This window comes from Phragmites australis, chromosome 16, assembly GCF_958298935.1.
Source record: "Phragmites australis chromosome 16, lpPhrAust1.1, whole genome shotgun sequence".
Lineage (NCBI taxonomy): Eukaryota > Viridiplantae > Streptophyta > Magnoliopsida > Poales > Poaceae > Phragmites > Phragmites australis.
The window spans coordinates 20330962-20348438 of NC_084936.1; the positions used below are offsets into that span (position 1 = coordinate 20330962).

General features: G+C 46.9%; 2 protein-coding genes and 1 pseudogene across 2 annotated transcripts; 2 read left to right on the forward strand and 1 right to left on the reverse strand.

Annotated features, from left to right (window-relative positions):
• Nucleotides 1-6333: 6333 nt before the first annotated feature.
• LOC133895125 (rop guanine nucleotide exchange factor 2-like) lies at nucleotides 6334-7069 on the forward strand (annotated as a pseudogene).
• Nucleotides 7070-10233: 3164 nt separating this feature from the next.
• LOC133896385 (annexin D5-like) lies at nucleotides 10234-11709 on the forward strand. Its single transcript, XM_062336978.1, has 4 exons — nucleotides 10234-10372; nucleotides 10448-10593; nucleotides 10681-10899; nucleotides 11039-11709. The coding sequence occupies exons 1-4, from the start codon at nucleotides 10297-10299 to the stop codon at nucleotides 11546-11548; spliced, it is 951 nt and encodes a 316-aa protein (XP_062192962.1). The 5' UTR covers nucleotides 10234-10296; the 3' UTR covers nucleotides 11549-11709.
• Nucleotides 11710-11893: 184 nt separating this feature from the next.
• Nucleotides 11894-14511, reverse strand: LOC133896386 (uncharacterized). Its single transcript, XM_062336979.1, has 3 exons — nucleotides 14148-14511; nucleotides 13382-13619; nucleotides 11894-12333 (listed from the first exon to the last, which is right to left on the reverse strand). Exons 1-3 carry the CDS (start codon nucleotides 14425-14427, stop codon nucleotides 12117-12119), a joined length of 735 nt encoding a protein of 244 aa, XP_062192963.1. The 5' UTR covers nucleotides 14428-14511; the 3' UTR covers nucleotides 11894-12116.
• Between the last annotated feature and the right edge of the window lie 2966 nt (nucleotides 14512-17477).

A 17477-nucleotide genomic window follows, 5' to 3' on the forward strand; every position in this document is an offset into this window, starting at 1 on the left:
CTCGAGGTGATCTTCATGTGGGCCATCTAAAATTTTTAAGAAGGCAAAAAATTAGTAATAGTTTTATAAAGAACAATGGACAGAGTAAGGAGAAACTGAAAGGAAAACCATTTTGTAAAAGTAGTTTGTACAACATAAGTTCTTAACACATCCTTTCTATCTAGGCCATGTCGTACTATCAACACGGCTCTGACACCACTTTTGTACCACCCAGTTTCAAAGGAACAAAACTAGGTTCAACATATGTATGCCAGGATCAAGTTTTCATACATACGTTACATCATCAGTGTATCATCACAGTGCCATTATTACAATAACGTTATTAATTTATTACAAAAGGACCCGAAGGTCTTAAAAGAAAACACAGCGGAAAAGAAAACTCCAGCGCCAGAGGATCTTCCATCATCCACAGGCGTCAACCGGGGGCACACCAGCCTAGAACAGGAGCTCCCGGTCGAAGCTGTCTTGATCGAAAGATGCGGCTTCATTGACGGCTTCTGAACAACAGAAGAATGCAAGAGAGAAAGCAACGGGTGTAAGTACACAATGTACCCAAGTGTAGGAAAGCATGATATGGGACTTAAGACAAGGAAAGGTTAGACACTGATTAACTGCACTAAACAACCTTAACATATGAGTCTAATAATAGGCATCCTATTTACTAAGTGTGAAAACACAACTATAACAAGAAGGATAACTCATCATATTCCATTCGACTACCAAAACTCACCAGATAATCATACCAAAACCCTTATTCCAACTAATCAAGAAGATGTCCAAGCCTGCTACCATGAGCACGGCTGATCGATCAGTTTGATACTGTGTAGAGTTTGCACAACTTTCCCCAAGAGTCATGATTCCCATGTTGCTTCACACTTCCGAGGTGTGGAGTTGGGGTCTCACTACAGAGACTTTACAAAGTTCCTACCGATCCATAGACAGCCACTAAGGCTTCATCGCTAACAGACGATTCCATCGCTACAGAAGCCCCCTCTTGTGTCACTCGACCGTCCATTCGTGCCCGCAGAACCAGAGGGGTGGCTATTTATTTGGCTAGGCTATACCCATATAAGCCTCATGGTTGTGTGGTTTAACTTGATTACATATTCAAGAACCGGTCCTTAGGATCCCACACAGGAACAACCACAATCCAACTGCGCATTACCCGCACACGTGCATTCCCGCACCATCATCACATAAACATCATGTTAGGATCCCTATACCATGTTGCTACAAAAGAATACCATACCCAATTCTTGTTTCATAAACATTAGTCAAGTTTAACATTTACCTTAACCATGACAGCGACTAGAATATCTACCCTTCATAACCCAAGACTCATCAACAACCACAAGGATAATCATACAGAATCTAGTAAACCCTAACATGGGATTCCAATTTAGACAAGCATGCAATGAAAGATAAACAACTACATAAATATCCTAAAATAGGAGCAAGATGTTCAAGGATACTTGCCTTCAGCTGAGGGTTGCTCGAAATCCTCAAAGGCATGATCTTGCAAGTTCACAAATTGATCACCTCCTAATCGACACACCGGAAAAGCATACAAGGGAAACTACTATGAACTGTACACCAAACAATACTAAAACTAGGTAAAAACCCTATAAAAAGATTCTACATGTCACTATAAGAATTTAAGCCTGAAAATCACCCAAATCAGAGCAACGAGCAAAAAGTTACAAGCTTTTGAAGTTCTAGGGCTTTTATGCAAGTTTTACTTAATTACAGAGAATAAACCGAATAAATTTTATACTGAAAATCTTGATTATGATATCATAAAGCAAGAAAGGAATTATTTTGTTATTGTAAAACACGTGGACTGAGTCTACGGGATATGAAGCGAAGGGAAAAGCTCTCGGTCCACCGGTCCACGATGGACCGGAAGAACTGGCGGGCTCGGCACGGCGGCGGGCGGCTGGAGAAGCGGCTGAAATGGCACTCCCGTGGCTAGACTTTGCCAATGAGTAGTAGAAAATGGAGGGCAGGTGACGGTGATCTCACCCCATGCAAAAACATCACCGAAGAGGAGTCGGAACAGCCGGGCGATGAAGAGGTGCAGCTGGTGGAGCTCGGGCTTGGTGCAGGCGGCGCTCCGAGGGTCGAGCGACACCGAGAAGCGGCTGGGAGTCTCTCCGGTGACCCTGCCATGCCGTAGAGGGGAGAAATGAGGTTAGAGGCGCTTGGCCATGCAAAAATGAGCGGTGACGGAGCTCTTTACTGGTGTCGGGGAAGAAAGGCACAATAACGGCGCAAGAGCGAGGGAGAGAGGGCAATAGTGGCTGGACGGGGTGGAGAACGGGTGCACGATGCTCGGGAGGGGCTTAAATAGGGAGGAAGGGGGCTCGAGGAGGGAGATCAACACGGCCGGAGCCGTTTCCAAACCAGCGGCCACCTTCCATAAATCAGAGTGAAGAGAGGGGAAAGAAGGCCTTCCATAAATCAGAGTGAAGAGAGGGGAAAGAAGGGGAGAGGGCCCGAGCGGTTTCCATGAGATGCGTAAAGGAGGGGAGGGGATCGTGGGTACGGTATTGAATCGGCGAGAAACGGCTCGGGGTGGCGTCAGATTTGAATGGCCAGCGGCAATTGGGGGCGGGATTGATGGGGAGATAGGAGGAAGAAGGAGAGCTGGGCGGGCGGCTTGGTGGCTCGGGAGGCTCTAGCCGGACCCGCTGGTAGAGAGAGGGGCGGGAGGGGGCGGCTCGGGCGCGGGAGAGCCGGCTCAGCCAGGCGGGCTCAGCCCGAGAGAACGGAGGGGAAGGAGAATGGACCATAGCTCAAGTGGGTGAGAGAAAAGGCAGCCCGTAAAGAATAGAAGGGGAGGGGGGGAAAGGGATTTGGGCCGGATTAGAGAGAGAGAAGTCGGCCCAGGTCGGTTTTGCAAAATTATAATGGCTTTTCTATTTATATTTCAAACCATTTTGAAAAGAGGTTTAAATGAGTGCCTTCTAGCGTACTTTTGCAAATATTTTTCACGCATAAAATCCTATTGCAACTACTGCAGTATGAATGCATCAAATTTAAATATAACCTATGACAAATTTAAATTTAGAAATTAATTTCTTTCTATTTGAACAAAATTTACACTCCTATTTAATTCTAGCAAAATTTTAAACTATTACAAAAATTAAAAATTTAGGGTGTTACGGTTGAAATTTTCCTTGAAAATTAAGATTTCCTTATGATATCAAGGAAAAAGGGTCATCTTAACCAAAAGAAATTGAAATGGCAATCAAAAGTGTTGCTTTTATAATAACAACATAAATACTCAGCACCTCTCTTTTTTATCGTCACTTTGCTAGTTCAGTTTGTCTTATAGTCCGAATTGCTCTATGTATTAATCCACCTAGGAGTTTTTCTCACAAATGAAAAAGATTTTTGTTGGAGTGTCCGCTTTATGTGGGGCTATATAGCTATGCCAAAATGACATTACTCTTCTCACAAACAGAAATATACAACTTCTTGCAGGTTATCTTCATGTGAGTTTATTGGCTAGGACATTGGGCATTGCTGCAAAATGATGAAGAAAGAGAGCCGACATACATGTCCTGCAAAGCTTTGGAGATGGTTGTTATGGAATTTTTCGTCATGCATGAGTGATGGTTTAGTAATAGGCTACCTATTGCTTGTGATGTCAACCACTATATGACTTGTTATGTTGTTGCTTTGAGACTTCAACCTTGAGCTCAAATGATGTAATAAAGGATGCACCACATGATGGAATCAGAAAAAAAAATATATCATTTGTTTCGTTGATTTGAAAAAAAGAAGAAGCAAAAGGCTGGAACAATTTTTCCATTATCTAAAAAACAAAATTAGTCGTGCCCTAATAATGGAGTCATTTGAACTGAGAGCAGGTTGTTTCAGTATCACACATTGCACAATTAATCAAAGGACAGTGCTAAATTCTGTCGTTCATCTCTCAAGGTCCAACAAAATTAATTCATCGGAAAGGGAATCCAACAAAAATGGTTTTAGGTGGTATATCAATTTTACCTACCATTTTAAAAAGTAACCAGTCACTTTCGCACAGATGGACCAAGTTTGTCACCAATCACAGCACCAGAAAATACGATCAATCTTCCAAAAACTACTTTTTACCAAAGTTGTGAAGGCCATATGCATATAGCATATAGCATCCAAAGTTTTTTCTTTTTAAAAATATATGATGGCAGCTAAAGAAACTGATAACCAACTTACTCAAAAACAGTAAGAGACAACCACAAGGAAGCAAAATATCTTCAGAAAGACGAGAGCAGGTAGCCGATAGTAGCATGAATAAATCAATCACCCATGGATTCAGAAATAATAGTTTATTACTTTATAATGCCCTTATCTATTCTAGATTATCCTACTCTCTCAAGAATGCCCATGTTTATAGTTTTAAACTAGACAGTGGCCGACAGTAGTTGCAAGAATTGATGTTTTCCTGCGTCCTTTTCTCATTTTGATGTACCGAAGCTTATATTGAGAATTGAGTGGCTACTGAAGAATGAATGGCACTGCTACTAAATAGCCAAATCAAACTTAAAAGTGAAGCTCGAATGCTAGTTCGCTAAAAACAGTTGTTGTTCTTCTGTGTCTGAAGAGGGCACTGGGTCAGACCGGCAACGTTAAGAATAGCATCAGGCTTCGACAAATGCAATTTGGCACTCAGTCACAAAAGCCACAATGTCGTTGCCGATCTCAGCCGGCCCGGGTCCCTGATAACAATCTCCACCTTCCGAACTCATCTTCCCCAGCATCATGGGGTGCTTGGAGGTGTTGACGGGGTAAGGGAGGCATTGGCATGGTGGCGATGCGGATCCCCATGTCGGCGGTTCGGATCCCACTAGATCTAGCCTGTAGCGACGTCGAGGAGCAGAGGAGGAGGTCAGGAGTAGGCAGCGCCAACACTGGACAAGGATTTGCATGGATTGCTGGTTCAAGAACTTTCCACCGCCTCGCCGCTCGTTGCTCGCCGCCGATTCTCGTGCCCATCTCCCCGTCGACTGCCTATCCTGTTTGGGCGCCGGTCATCCTTGGGTCCATCTCCTCGCCGCTCGCCCTGGGCTGAGGAGCGCGACCCCCAGCCCCTCCTCGCCGCCCGCCGCCACATCGTCAACACCGTTTTGGCAACCGTCCCCAACTCGTCGTCAAGTTCCACCAAGCTGCACCACTCCGACGGGGTGTCGCTGGTGGGAGAGGACGACTGCAACATCGAGGACCAGCCCAAGAAGACGTCGGTTTGAGGGGCGTCATCGACGTAGATGCCAGATATGTGAGATCTACAAGATCTACATTCCGAACCCCAAAAGCTCCCGATTTTGATCATTGGAGGATGGAGTAGGAAAAACAAGCTGCTCCGAGTTGAAATTGGAAAAAGTCCAAATTAACCCTTAATTGTTGTTGTGGTCTAATTTTCATCCCTCAATTTTAATACAGAAATCTTTCATCTCTAAACTTTTAAAATTGTTTAGAATTCATCCCTCAGTTCACTTTTGAGTAGTTTTGCACAAGTGATGTGTATGACTAGGATCCCTTGTGGGCCAAACATACTGAGTTAGCTGTCTCTTCATCTCTATCTCTCTCTAGCATACCAGCATAGCACAGCACAACCTGTTGGCTGGATGGTCCTTAACATAGCTCCACATTGCCGGCGATGCAGACTTCCTGATCTGAGCCATGACCTTGCCCACCTATTTCTAACCCTTGTTACATTCCCTGCCCTGACTTGCCACTCCAGTCGACCGCATGCTTTACTTAGCATCCTAGGTAGCCCTGCCCTGTCCACCACTTCATGAGCACAATCGAGTGTGTATGCACCATCATTCATCTCGTGTCCCTCTTTGCATCACAGGGCAAAGTGGTGCAGCAGTGGTGTTGGTCGGTCAATGCGATCATGGTGACCCCGTCGTCAACGTGCGACGAGGGGTCTGAGGTCGACGCGTGCTCGCAGTCCGACTACGCCACTTCGATGACCTGGACAAGTCACGGGGCCACCGTTGGGAGGGGTCATCCAATGTGTCCTCTGAGTGCAGCGGGGAGCCCGGGAGCCCTGTACGGCTCGTCATACCCACGTTGGCCGGTTTGTAAGCTCCCCGTGCAGATGTCGCAGCCATCGCTGCTGAAGGGGCTCAGCATGACACGGCATGCCAGCGGCGGCACGCGTGATGGGAAGACCGGCTTATGGCAGTAGGTCTTTCTCTATCATTGCTTTAAGTTTTATGGCTCCTTGATGCTAAATTGCTAACTAATAGTGCGGTGAATTCGGAGAGCTGTAGCTAATGAATGAGAGGTACTCAAAGCTTCTACTAGGGGAGGACATGTCGGGTGATGGTGACCAGGCAGAGGTCCAACATCCACGTCAACCTCCCTGCCCTCAAGAAACTCGACGACATGTTGCTTGTAAGATCTAAACTTCTTTTTCTTGTGTTGCTAAATGGATTTGAGCCGTAAAACTTGCTGCTTGCTCAAATCAAGTGGTGGTTGCCCATGCCATGCATCATCAAGCCCGAGCTGACAGAACCAGCACGAAGAGACCTACAATAGAAGTGTGAGTTCGCAAGCCAAATCCACAAGGCGGCCTTGGCAATCAACAATGGCATTCTTGCAGAGATATGAACCCCTGACCTGTACAAGCAAGCACTACCCAAAGTAACATTAGATCTCTATGACATTTCTTGAGATTACGTACGATTCATCAGCATCCCTGAATCTAAAAATGGATTCTGAATCCTAAATGTTGAATGTTCAGTGCAGGTGGGCTAGCGTGGGGAACCTCATCTACCAGCACATGTCGTTCCCGGGCAAGTTCTCACTAGAGTACCTCCTGGACTGCCTGAAGATCTTATTGAAGCATGAGGCCTGGTAGGCAATAGACCGCGTGGAGGTGGCGATGCACATGTTGCGGTGGAAGGCAAGCTAGAGCCACTCAAGGTTACCCTGGAGCATGATCAAGGACATGATGGAGTCCGATAAGAACGTGATGCTAGTGAGCCACACCGATGATGTGCTGCTCTGCCTCAAGCAAATCAGGGGTTTTGGACGGAGAGGCCATGGCGGATTTTGAGGTCGAAGGGCCTTATGGCGATGACAACCATGGAAATAGGAGGGAAAGGATAGGGGGAGAAGAAGAAGAGGCTGACAGGTGAACCCTAAAGTGGAAGAGGCTAAGTCAGCATGGTCAGGCCACGCGTGATGCAAGTTAGTAGCATGACATGTGCAAAACCGCTCTAAAACATGTCAATGGACGAGTTCCGGATGGTTATAGATGTTGGGGGATGAGAAAGATTTCTAGCATTAGAGTTCAAGGACAAAAACTAGACCGCAATGATAGTTGAGGGATAAAAAATAGACTTTTTTCGTTGAAATTTAGAACTTCGTCTAAAATAGAGAGTTGAAATTTGGAACTCATGCACTCCTGGTGCTCGGCCTAGAGGTGGTGTTCCACTCTGCTGCCGTCCGACCTCCACGTCGCGCCCCTCATCCACTAGGTGAATCGGGTAGCGACAAGCCCAAGTTCCTATTGGATTGGTTCTCCAACACCGTTGGCCTCCTGCGCCGCTCTCCCCCACTAGATCTGAGTGGGGGAACATGCTGCATTCATGCTGTAGGGGGCTCCTCTATGGGCCCCTCGACGTCACTGGCCATTGCTGGTGCTTCTCTCCCCTTACCAAATGCATGCAATGACACTCCACCTCTCTCTTATGTGTCTATCACCCAATGATCACCTCCTCACCTCAAAATCATCATCACAGTGCCATTCTGATCTCGAAAAAGTGAGGCACTTCCTCCAGCTCTTTTTGACAACAGCGTCGCACGTCCAGCTGATGCATCATCAAGACCCCCACTATTGCCTAGGCCAAAGGGACCTTGCACAACCACCCTCATTATGAAACAATCCATCGAGAATTAGGATGGATCCAAATGAAAGGCAAATATTGGTGGTGGTATTACACTCAATGGAGGGCTCAGATCGAGCCCAAAGCAAGAAGACTCTTTAACCCTCTAGCTCTTTCGCAGAAGAACTCATGGGAAATGTTTCATTTGCCTCACCTCTGACCACCGTGCCTTTGCCTGTAGAGACCCTGTGAAGTACTTTCACTGCTACTACTTTGGACTCCATGAGCGGAGCTGCTCTTCAAGCCACAACGCACCTTTGGTAGACTGTACCATTGTCACGCTAGCAATAATGACAACACTGATGGTTGTGGTCATTGTATAAGCAATGACCACGAGCAGAACTTTGAGGTGTCTTCCTTGGTGTTTGGTCATGATGAGGTGTGCCGAGAGCACGAACCACGGCAATTGCATCAGGGTGCAAACTGTCATGAGGGTGACCAACACCGCATGATTTCTTTCATTCCTAGGAGCCTCCCGCCACCTCTGCAAGGTATGCTAGTTGCGGTTGACAGCCTTCAACCCCACTCGCCATCCTAGGATGGCCATAGAACGAAGTCAACCAACAAGGATCTCTTTTCATCCTACACGGTCACTCTCCGATGCGAGCTCAGCAGCCTTCTCCATGAGAAAGTGCATGCTGCAATCAAGATGCAAGAACTCCAAGATGCAACCAGGCAGTGTATGTACATTGCCGAGGACTACGTGCTCTAAGCTAGGGCCTTGGCGGATAGACTTCGCATGTGCAATGCCTCTCTCAAATTAGCCAACCCACATCTAGGAGGATGGGGTGTCATGCTGTGGCACTCATTGTGCACTGAGCATGATGACATGACACATATGCCTCCTCAATTGTCAGCCATGATGAATTTTTCAACTACTGACCGTGTCAACACTACTATAGTCATGTGCGATGACATGATATCTACCTTGTCGGGGGCAACTCACGAAAAAGTTATAGTGACATTTGACTACATGGAAAAGACAACGGCATTCCTGGCTGGATTAGTGAATGTTGTGCTAGCGAGCACAATCAATGCTTCAACGACACCCAGCTTGCCTGTAAACATAACATGCCTAGCTACTCTATCTCCTCTCTGTGATGGCGAGGAGTGCTTCCCAAGCAACGGTGATGCTGAGCAACTCCCTAACACCAACTCTAGTGGTGGTGCTTAGGCCAGGCTCCAAACGCGCCACTTTTTAAGTGCCAGAATCCCCTGATCACGATCAAACTAAGGTGGTTACTCCCCCTAGGCCCACCTTTCGTGTGTCGTGGGTTGAGGACCTCTTCACCACCCCGGAGCGACCCATCCTACAGTACCAATCCCCGCCTCCTCTACCAATAGAGGCACCTATGAGACAAAGAAGTCAAACCTTCGACATGTCCATGGTCCACACAAGTACCCGCCTTGGCAATAGATGACCAATGCCAACCATGCAACATGCCATGACAACTTGTAGCACAAGCTCGGCCTCCTCCATGATATATGTGAGCCTTTGGAAGCCGCTCTCCAAGAGTACTTGGCTATGTTTGATGGTCCACTTCCAACTAGATGTTCGACCTCAACAACAATTACGTCACCTAGATGAATAATGCACTTCTCGAGCGTGTGGGCAAAGGAATTGCCAACTTGCAGAGTGGTTGCTCCAGTGGTGGCCTAAAGGATTCAAGATGACTCGATGAGCCCTCATGGAGGAGAAGTAATACGATGCAGACCTCAAAACATGGTGGTGCTTGGTCTCACATATTGGCGATGGCATGGGTGATAACTCCTAGGATTCCAAAATTTTGGAAAAAGTTCTAGCACAAGAGTCGTGTCGACAAGATCCGAGAGAAAGCGAGGAAAGTGAGGAAATAGTTTGGAAAGAGTTCAAGCACTATCACATAGGCGTGTCGCCTGGCCTGCAGCCAGTCCCATTCGAGACCAAACTGCGGCCCAACCCAACCTAGGTTTCGGCCCATGCATGCAATCCCCAGAGTCCATGGTACATGCCTACGAGTGGCGCACCACTGCCGCTTTCTTGACGCAAGCAGCTTTCCTGTCTCCCATGCTGCAGCCCGCAGCCCGCAGCACGCAGGGAGACGGATGATGGGAGAAGGGGAGGCACGGGTCCATCAAGCAAAGCATCGTCAACGCGAAACACGATGGAGATGCTTTCTCGATAAGGAGGCATCCATCGACTCGACGGCCTCTCCTCCCGGTGATACCATGCGCAATAGAATAGTGCCGTGGGCGCCCACCGCCCGCGTAGATCGGACGCTGTCTTACAAGCCCACGGCCGCCATGCTCCCGTGGCGAAAAAAAAGAAAAAAAGCGGCATCCCGCCCTTTAAAAGCCCCGCGCGACCCCGTGGCAAAACACGAGCGAACCTCACCGTACGTCCGCGGGATCGTCGATGGCTAGCCTGACCGTGCCGCCGGCGCCAACGTGGCCCCGGCAGGACGCCGTCGACCTCCACAGGGCGTTCAAAGGTCGGACTCCGTTCCTGCGGTCAGATCCCGGCTCGAAATTAGCAGCTCTGATTGCTAACTGGCCTGTGCATGCAGGGTTCGGCTGTGACAGCACGACGGTGATCAACATCCTCGCCCACCGCGACGCCAGGCAACGCGCGCTCATCCAGCAGGAGTACAAGGCCATCTTCAACCAGGACCTCTCCCGGCGCGTCGCGTCGGAGCTCAGCGGACACCACAAGGCAAGCTAGCCATGCATGAAAACTGTTGATCAACCACTGAGTAAGACTACTCTTGCTGAACAACGTACTAACCCAAACCGACACCAGAGAGCGATGCTGCTGTGGATCCTTGATCCCGTAGCGCGCGACGCGACGATACTGAAGCAGGCTCTCACCGGGGACACCACCGACCTGAGGGCAGCTACCGAGATCATCTGCTCCAGGACGCCGTCCCAGCTGCAGATCATAAGACAGACCTACCGCGCCAGGTTCGGCTGCTACGTTGAGCACGACGTCACAGAGCGCACCTCCGGCGATCACCAGAGGGTACGGTATTTGTTTAATTACTCATCTAATAAGACGACGAATCAGCTCAATCAGGACCTGAAGAATCTCTGCTGAGCGCAGTTGTCACTTTTCTGCCGAGGAAGAAGTGAATGATAGATCTATACGATGTGCATTGCAGCTTCTGCTGGCGTACCTGACGATCCCGCGGTACGAGGGCCCCGAGGTGGATCCGTCCACGGTGACGCTCGACGCGCGGGAGCTGTACAAGGCCGGGGAGCGGCGGCTGGGCACGGACGAGCGGACGTTCATCCGCGTCTTCAGCGAGCGCAGCTGGGCGCACATGGCGTCCGTCGCCTCCGCCTACCACCACATGTACTACCGGTCCCTCGAGAAGGCCGTGAAGAGCGAGACGTCGGGCAACTTCGGGTTCGGCCTGCTGACCATCCTCCGGTGCGCCGAGAGCCCCGCGAGGTACTTCGCCAAGGTGCTGCACAAGGCGATGAAGGGGCTGGGCACGAGCGACTCGACGCTGATCCGGGTGGTGGTGACGCGAGCGGAGTTCGACATGCAGCACATCAAGGCGGAGTACCACAAGATGTACAAGAGGTCGCTCGCCGACGCCATCCATTCCGAAACGTCGGGGAACTACCGCACCTTCCTCCTCTCCCTCGTCGGCCGCGACCGCTAGCCATCGACGCCACCGCCACCGTCGGGAAAATCTTAGTTATTAATTTCCTAGTGTTTCTAATTTGGGCATCCATTGAGAACATGTAGATATTTCTGTTCAAATAATACCAAGAGGCTGGTCTCGCTTGGACATAAGATGAGATAGACATTTGGATTCGTGCACAGAGGCTGAGAGATTAAAATTTCACTGAAATTTTAGAGAGGAACGAAATATCTAATTACGAAATTTTCTTTCATGAATATGTAAGACTCACGAAACAGAGGATGAAAAATAACCAAAATTTTATCGTGACTTTACAAATTTCAATGCTGAAAGAAAAATTGTAAAACGAAATTGAAATCCTTAACTGAGAACGTGTCAATATACAACGAGGCATCTTTCACAATGTATATGAAGCAAGTAGCGATGGCTATCAAAGTTTATCAGGTCATATCACACTTGGACCAATATTAGCCGCTATGACATACATGCTGCTAAAGTTGAGACCTAGGAACACAACAACTAAAAGGGACGGATACACCGAGAGAACCAAAGCTGCCGCCACAAGCTCGTTATTCTCTACTCTCTACTATCTTAGTCCAAAGTAGGATAACTCGTATAATTCACACAGATCAAGCTTCGTACAGGTCGTCCAGCGAATCGAAACCAGCTTCAGTCCACAGGCTTCTGGTTCACATGCAGGGAGTACGATTAGGACGCCAAACTTGTCGTGCCGATGGAGTGCTTCGTCAGGTCCATGCTTTTCCTTGCAGCCAACCAAGTCATCCAGAAGAACCCAACCCAACCTGCAGTAGAATAGGATGGTTTCTGAACATTAGCACACGTGATGTAAAAAGGTTCCCAGAAGGCGAAGAATTGCTTTTGCGCCTAACAAATCTGAAAAAAGTGTATTTTCTCGCTGCAAGGAAGCTGCTTTGCCAAAACAAATTATTCCGTGCTTACATTTCTAGATATGGAGCATCACGATCTCCATAAGTTTCTGACGCGAATCAACATTATATCTATTTTTTCTAAAGGGGTGCCACTTTATTCTCTCTTATCTCAGCCTACCTTCATTTGAATCATTCAGTTATTCTCCACAATAGTGCAAAAGTGCCGTGGTGATTACCATTCCCGAAGCGAAAAAGGAGAACTTGACAACATATTCCAAACTATTGGTCAGTTGCATCTTGCCTTTCAAAAATTTCGTCATCTAACTATTTTATCAGAAGGTTCAAACTTAGTGGTTGCAATCACAATTTTCCGGTACTTGAGTTCTACTGCTTTGCTTTCCCCTGACATTTCAATTTTCATTTCTTCTATTTTCGAAATTCTTTCATGTTGCAGGTTCATACTTTTCACCACATCTCAAAGTCTGACTCAACAGTTAAGCGGGGACGCATGCTAAGTATTTGCGGTGAAACAAATTTCACTGTTGCTCCACTTTTAAAGAAATCCTGTTACAATGGTATTGCAGTGGTTAAACAACATCCGGTCGCTCTTAATGCTGAGAGATAATTGGGTCCATGGCTTGATCGTGCTAAAGGTGAGCACATAGGCAACCCAATGGCCAGTAGCCCAGTACTACAATCAGCCCATGCAAGAACAGGAATACTGAATTCTGATCTAATTTTAATTTGCCAGGTAAGATAATGAATTTGAGATAATTCAGTTGGAAAGATAGATGTTTGTTAAGAACTTCAACATATTAACACTGACTGAATTAACTTAACATGCCAAACATCTTCAATACAGGTTGGCCATTTGCATGTCATAAATTATGACTGAAGGTGGTTTGGATATTAACATATCAACAAAACTTCAATCTTTTAGAGGGGAAAAGTGATGATTTACCAGTAGCAATCATCACTCCAACAATTGCTGAGATAACCGTGGCAGAGATGGTGAATGTAGCAATTGATACTGCCCCAATATACACTGCAACTAAGCAAGCAAAGAAGATAGCCAAGAATCCTCCGGCAGCTGCCAATGACATCAGGACAGAAACGACGACGGCATTGGCAGTCGCAACCAGCAGGAAGAACATGAAGATCAGAAGGCCAGTCAACGCAATAAGCGTGATTGTCCCAATCTGCCACATCAAGAACAGATGAAATGAGGATAATTAATTCGCTGTGCAATTTCAAGGATTCCTAAAGCAAATGGAATATCAATGGCAGCATGTAAGAGCTTTTTTTTTTAGAAAATGGAATTAGCATTATCCCTGCCTCTGCATCAAACGATGCAGATAGCCGTAAGAGCTACAAATAAATGCCACCTCAAATTACCAAAACTGCGCACATATCTGGCTCTGATAGGTTCAGGTATTATGTAATGTCCATGTATTTTCACTTACAACTTATATTCAGCATATTATTCATTTGCTTCCGCATATTTTTTGTGGCACATATTAATCCAATTTAGCATGGTTGGCAACTGTGGCATGGTAATAATCCTAGTGACAAAGAAAACACATCTAAAGCAACCAAAAAACTAGTCAGACATCTATAAGGCCAACAAATGATAAAAGTGAGTCCAATTTAGTGAACGGAGGAAGAAAATTCATGGTTATTCGATGGATCAAGGAACGTTGTCAACGAATGGGCACGCGCCGGCTCACGGGGATGACGAGGATGGCGCGGAGGCCGCTGCCCCGCCTGGTCCACTCGAGCATGTCCCGCGCCGAGTTCCGGGACGCCTCGCGCAGCCGCGGGACGGCCTCGTAGGACGCGTCCCGGAGGCGCCGCAGGAGCGGCTCGTCCCCGCCGCCGGCGCCCGAAGAGCAGACGCTGTCGACGAAGCTGCGGAGCACCCCGGGGAGCGTGTCCTCCTCGACGTCCACCGCGCGGGCGCCTGAGGAGGCCTCGCCATTGGGAGCTTGACGGCGGGGGTGGGCCCATCCATAACCTCGGGCGCGGTGGGGTGAGGAGTCAATTGAACTCGCCGGCGTCGGCGAGAGGAACGGATGGCGAGTGATGCGCCGGTCGCTGTGCTAGATTTAACAAGAGGGATTCGGCAACACGTGGCCGGTGGAGTGGCGCGCCGTTTGCCACGTAGGTGACAGGTGTATCCGGTGGGTCCAGCTGTCACTCTCCACTTTGCATTATGCACTTAAAGTGGGATGAAGCGACTGTCCCATTAAAAAAGTTCAAATAGTTTTATCGCATATCGGATTGGGATGTAGTAAATCATGTATTCATCGGATATCGGACATTCGATAATAAAATTGAATATACCCTAAGACTATCTAACGATTTTACATTATACGATCAGAGTGGGTTGAAGGCCCTTCTAGATAGCTGAGGCTTTGCGTATAAACCATTTTAAGCTTAACTGTCTATATGTGCTCTGGTCTGTAGACATCCTGAATTTAATTTTAAGTGTCCTTGAATTTGGATCAAGTTAGACTGAATTATTCGACAAAAACATTATGTTTGCTTACGCCATGGATAGGTGAAAAGTGACAAATGTTCACGCATATTGAACTTTCTGACCATGACGTTACCTCTTGTCGACAATTGCTAATCTTACAAACTTGTGAATGAGGTAAAGGATAATTCATGTAGCCGAATCATACGGCATGCATAGAGGTTTATATAGGTTTAAACCTCTATTAGGATAATAGTCATATATCCTGTATGTCTTATATTGATCTCTGAGACTGATTATAAGAGTGTTCTTGGCTATCTTAGATTGATCTAAACTTAGTCGAGGGGTTCCTTGTGTGTAGTCATGGAGGGTTGCTGATGTAGATCGGTTACACAGAAAGCTTGAGGGCTCAAGGCTTCTGTAGGTTTGAATGGACTTCAATTGTCTTGTCCTCTGCAGGGTCGCCTGACTCTGTATATAGGAGGTCATCGTACAACCTCTAGACTCCTACCTTATCATTTTTAGAGATAAACTTTAACGTTTATGATATATCCCGGATACCTGTGGGCAGCTTCCATACATTTAGGGATTCTCTTCCCAAACACAGAGATATGCCCTAAGGATATCGGAAACCCTTGGGGATCGAGATATGTCATTTTTATACTACCTATCATCAAACTCCCCATCAGTACATGAAATGAGGCTTCGACGGATCAAAAGCATAGTCAACAAAGATAAACATTTTGATCTATTGTATCTTTGAGTTGTAACTCAGGTTCCCATATAGGATAGTTCATCTAATCGGGATGTCAGAGTCCTCAGGTCGTCTAGTCGGGATTCCGAATACCTCCGAGTGCTCAGGTGAGCCGTTGAGAAGGCATTCCATCCGAACATGAATTTTGAGTCCAGGAAATATTGTCCCAACCTTTTGACAGGGATGGGGAGAAAAGACTTATCGCTGACTAGGTTTGAATTCGTCACAACGGAGATTTTGCGTGGTAGTAAAAAGAATCTTTCCCTGGCAAAAGATCATGACGACGTTTGGAAACTGGGTGCGTATGGTGGAGTAGTGTGTCGTTCTCCCTAGGGTACTGTTTCAATTGCTCCTACTTGCATCAAAAGATATCCTAAGCATTTAATATGACAAGACGTTAGCGTTAGAGGTTGCAGCCTTGAGTTGTACTTACAACCGTTACCGTGCTAGTCGGAGAGCCATCAAGTGCCTCTATGTCTGTGCAAGCTCGCTGAGTAGACATGATTTGATTTATGGTATATGCTTGGTTTAACGTGAATCATTATGAGGCCAAAACCATCGAATGACATTTGAAGACAAAGAGTCACGACCGCTCCATGGCCTAGAGGCTGTTTTTAACCCCCAGGTTGCGAGGACTTGTTATCCCAGGTAACCCACCTTAGCCTCGAAACCTAGTCATGGAGTCTTCATCATTTTCTAACTCTCAGAAAATCAAGGATAGGGTTCCATCACCAACAGGTCCTCTGCCCTCATTACTAAGGTCTCTCCCTCTAGCACCACCACCTTCCCCAGCTGAGTCTAAATCCGTTGTGGAGGTCATCAACATCTCCTCCGATGAGGAGATGGATGAGGCAACAGTGGCAATCAATTCCACCGTCACTGGGATTGAGCAATACGATGAGGCTCCGATCGCCAAGCACTCATTCCCAAGCCAGGAAGAAGTGGACTGGGATCTCCTGGAGGAAGAAGCGCGGGAGGAGGCATCAAATGATGAGAAGATGGAGGAGGCCAAGGATTCCACTTCGTCCTCATACCTAAGCGACAACAACAATGACAACGACGGTGACGATAGCGGAGCAACCAACTACTACATTAGCTGCTCCAGAGGGAGGAACCTTGGGCATAGGCTTTTCTATTAGGGCCTTCTGATCTTCTCTTTCTTCCTCTTCCTGCACGACGTCGAGCTAGGACATAGGCCTTCTTTTGGACATTATTTTGGATTATAGCTTCTCTAGCATATCTGTAAATAGAACTTAAAATCTCGTTAATGAGATCTCTACTTTCTACTGAATTGCCTATGTAGTGATGTGGGACTTCATGAGTACAGGATACAGAAAGCATGCATCAACTTATCAGCTTAGCCTCTGACATGTTTTCCTCCAATTAGTTTAGGAAATTTGTAGCCACTTGCCGAGATGTACATTGTGGATTGCCTTAGGTCTGACTTGATTTAAAGGAAGCTTAGCCTTCAGGCACTTGAGGACTTGATAAGGATTTTCATGGTCCCTATAGTTGTGACTTAAAAGCATTACCCCTTCTCATTAGAAACCATTTTGAAGCATGCACAAGATGTATTTGTAGCATTTAGTACCGAGTACTCATTAAGCCTCGACTAGTTATCTGGGAACTATTCCCGGATAGATAGTATAGGTCATAAAAGACAAAAGTAAAAAATCATACTACCCCTCATTGAGAAACCTTGAGCACACATGTAGGTGTAGATACCCGAACAATGACTTATCTCATTATTAGGCATTGAGTTGCAATGTGGAATAGGAAGGGTGGAAGAAAGATTCATTCGGCTTCTCAGGTAATTTGACAACTACC

Excerpts from the sequence above, each read along its gene's own strand:
- LOC133896385 (XM_062336978.1), top strand. The coding sequence starts at position 10,297 with ATGGCTAGCCTGACCGTGCCGCCGGCGCCAACGTGGCCCCGGCAGGAC. Across the intron at positions 10,594-10,680 it reads AGCTCAGCGGACACCACAAG|AGAGCGATGCTGCTGTGGAT; the intron begins GCAAGCTAGCCA and ends AACCGACACCAG. Across the intron at positions 10,900-11,038 it reads CCTCCGGCGATCACCAGAGG|CTTCTGCTGGCGTACCTGAC; the intron begins GTACGGTATTTG and ends TGTGCATTGCAG.
- LOC133896386 (XM_062336979.1), bottom strand. The coding sequence starts at position 14,427 with ATGGGCCCACCCCCGCCGTCAAGCTCCCAATGGCGAGGCCTCCTCAGG. Across the intron at positions 13,620-14,147 it reads GCGCCATCCTCGTCATCCCC|ATTGGGACAATCACGCTTAT; the intron begins GTGAGCCGGCGC and ends TTGATGTGGCAG. Across the intron at positions 12,334-13,381 it reads TGGAGTGATGATTGCTACTG|GTTGGGTTGGGTTCTTCTGG; the intron begins GTAAATCATCAC and ends ATTCTACTGCAG.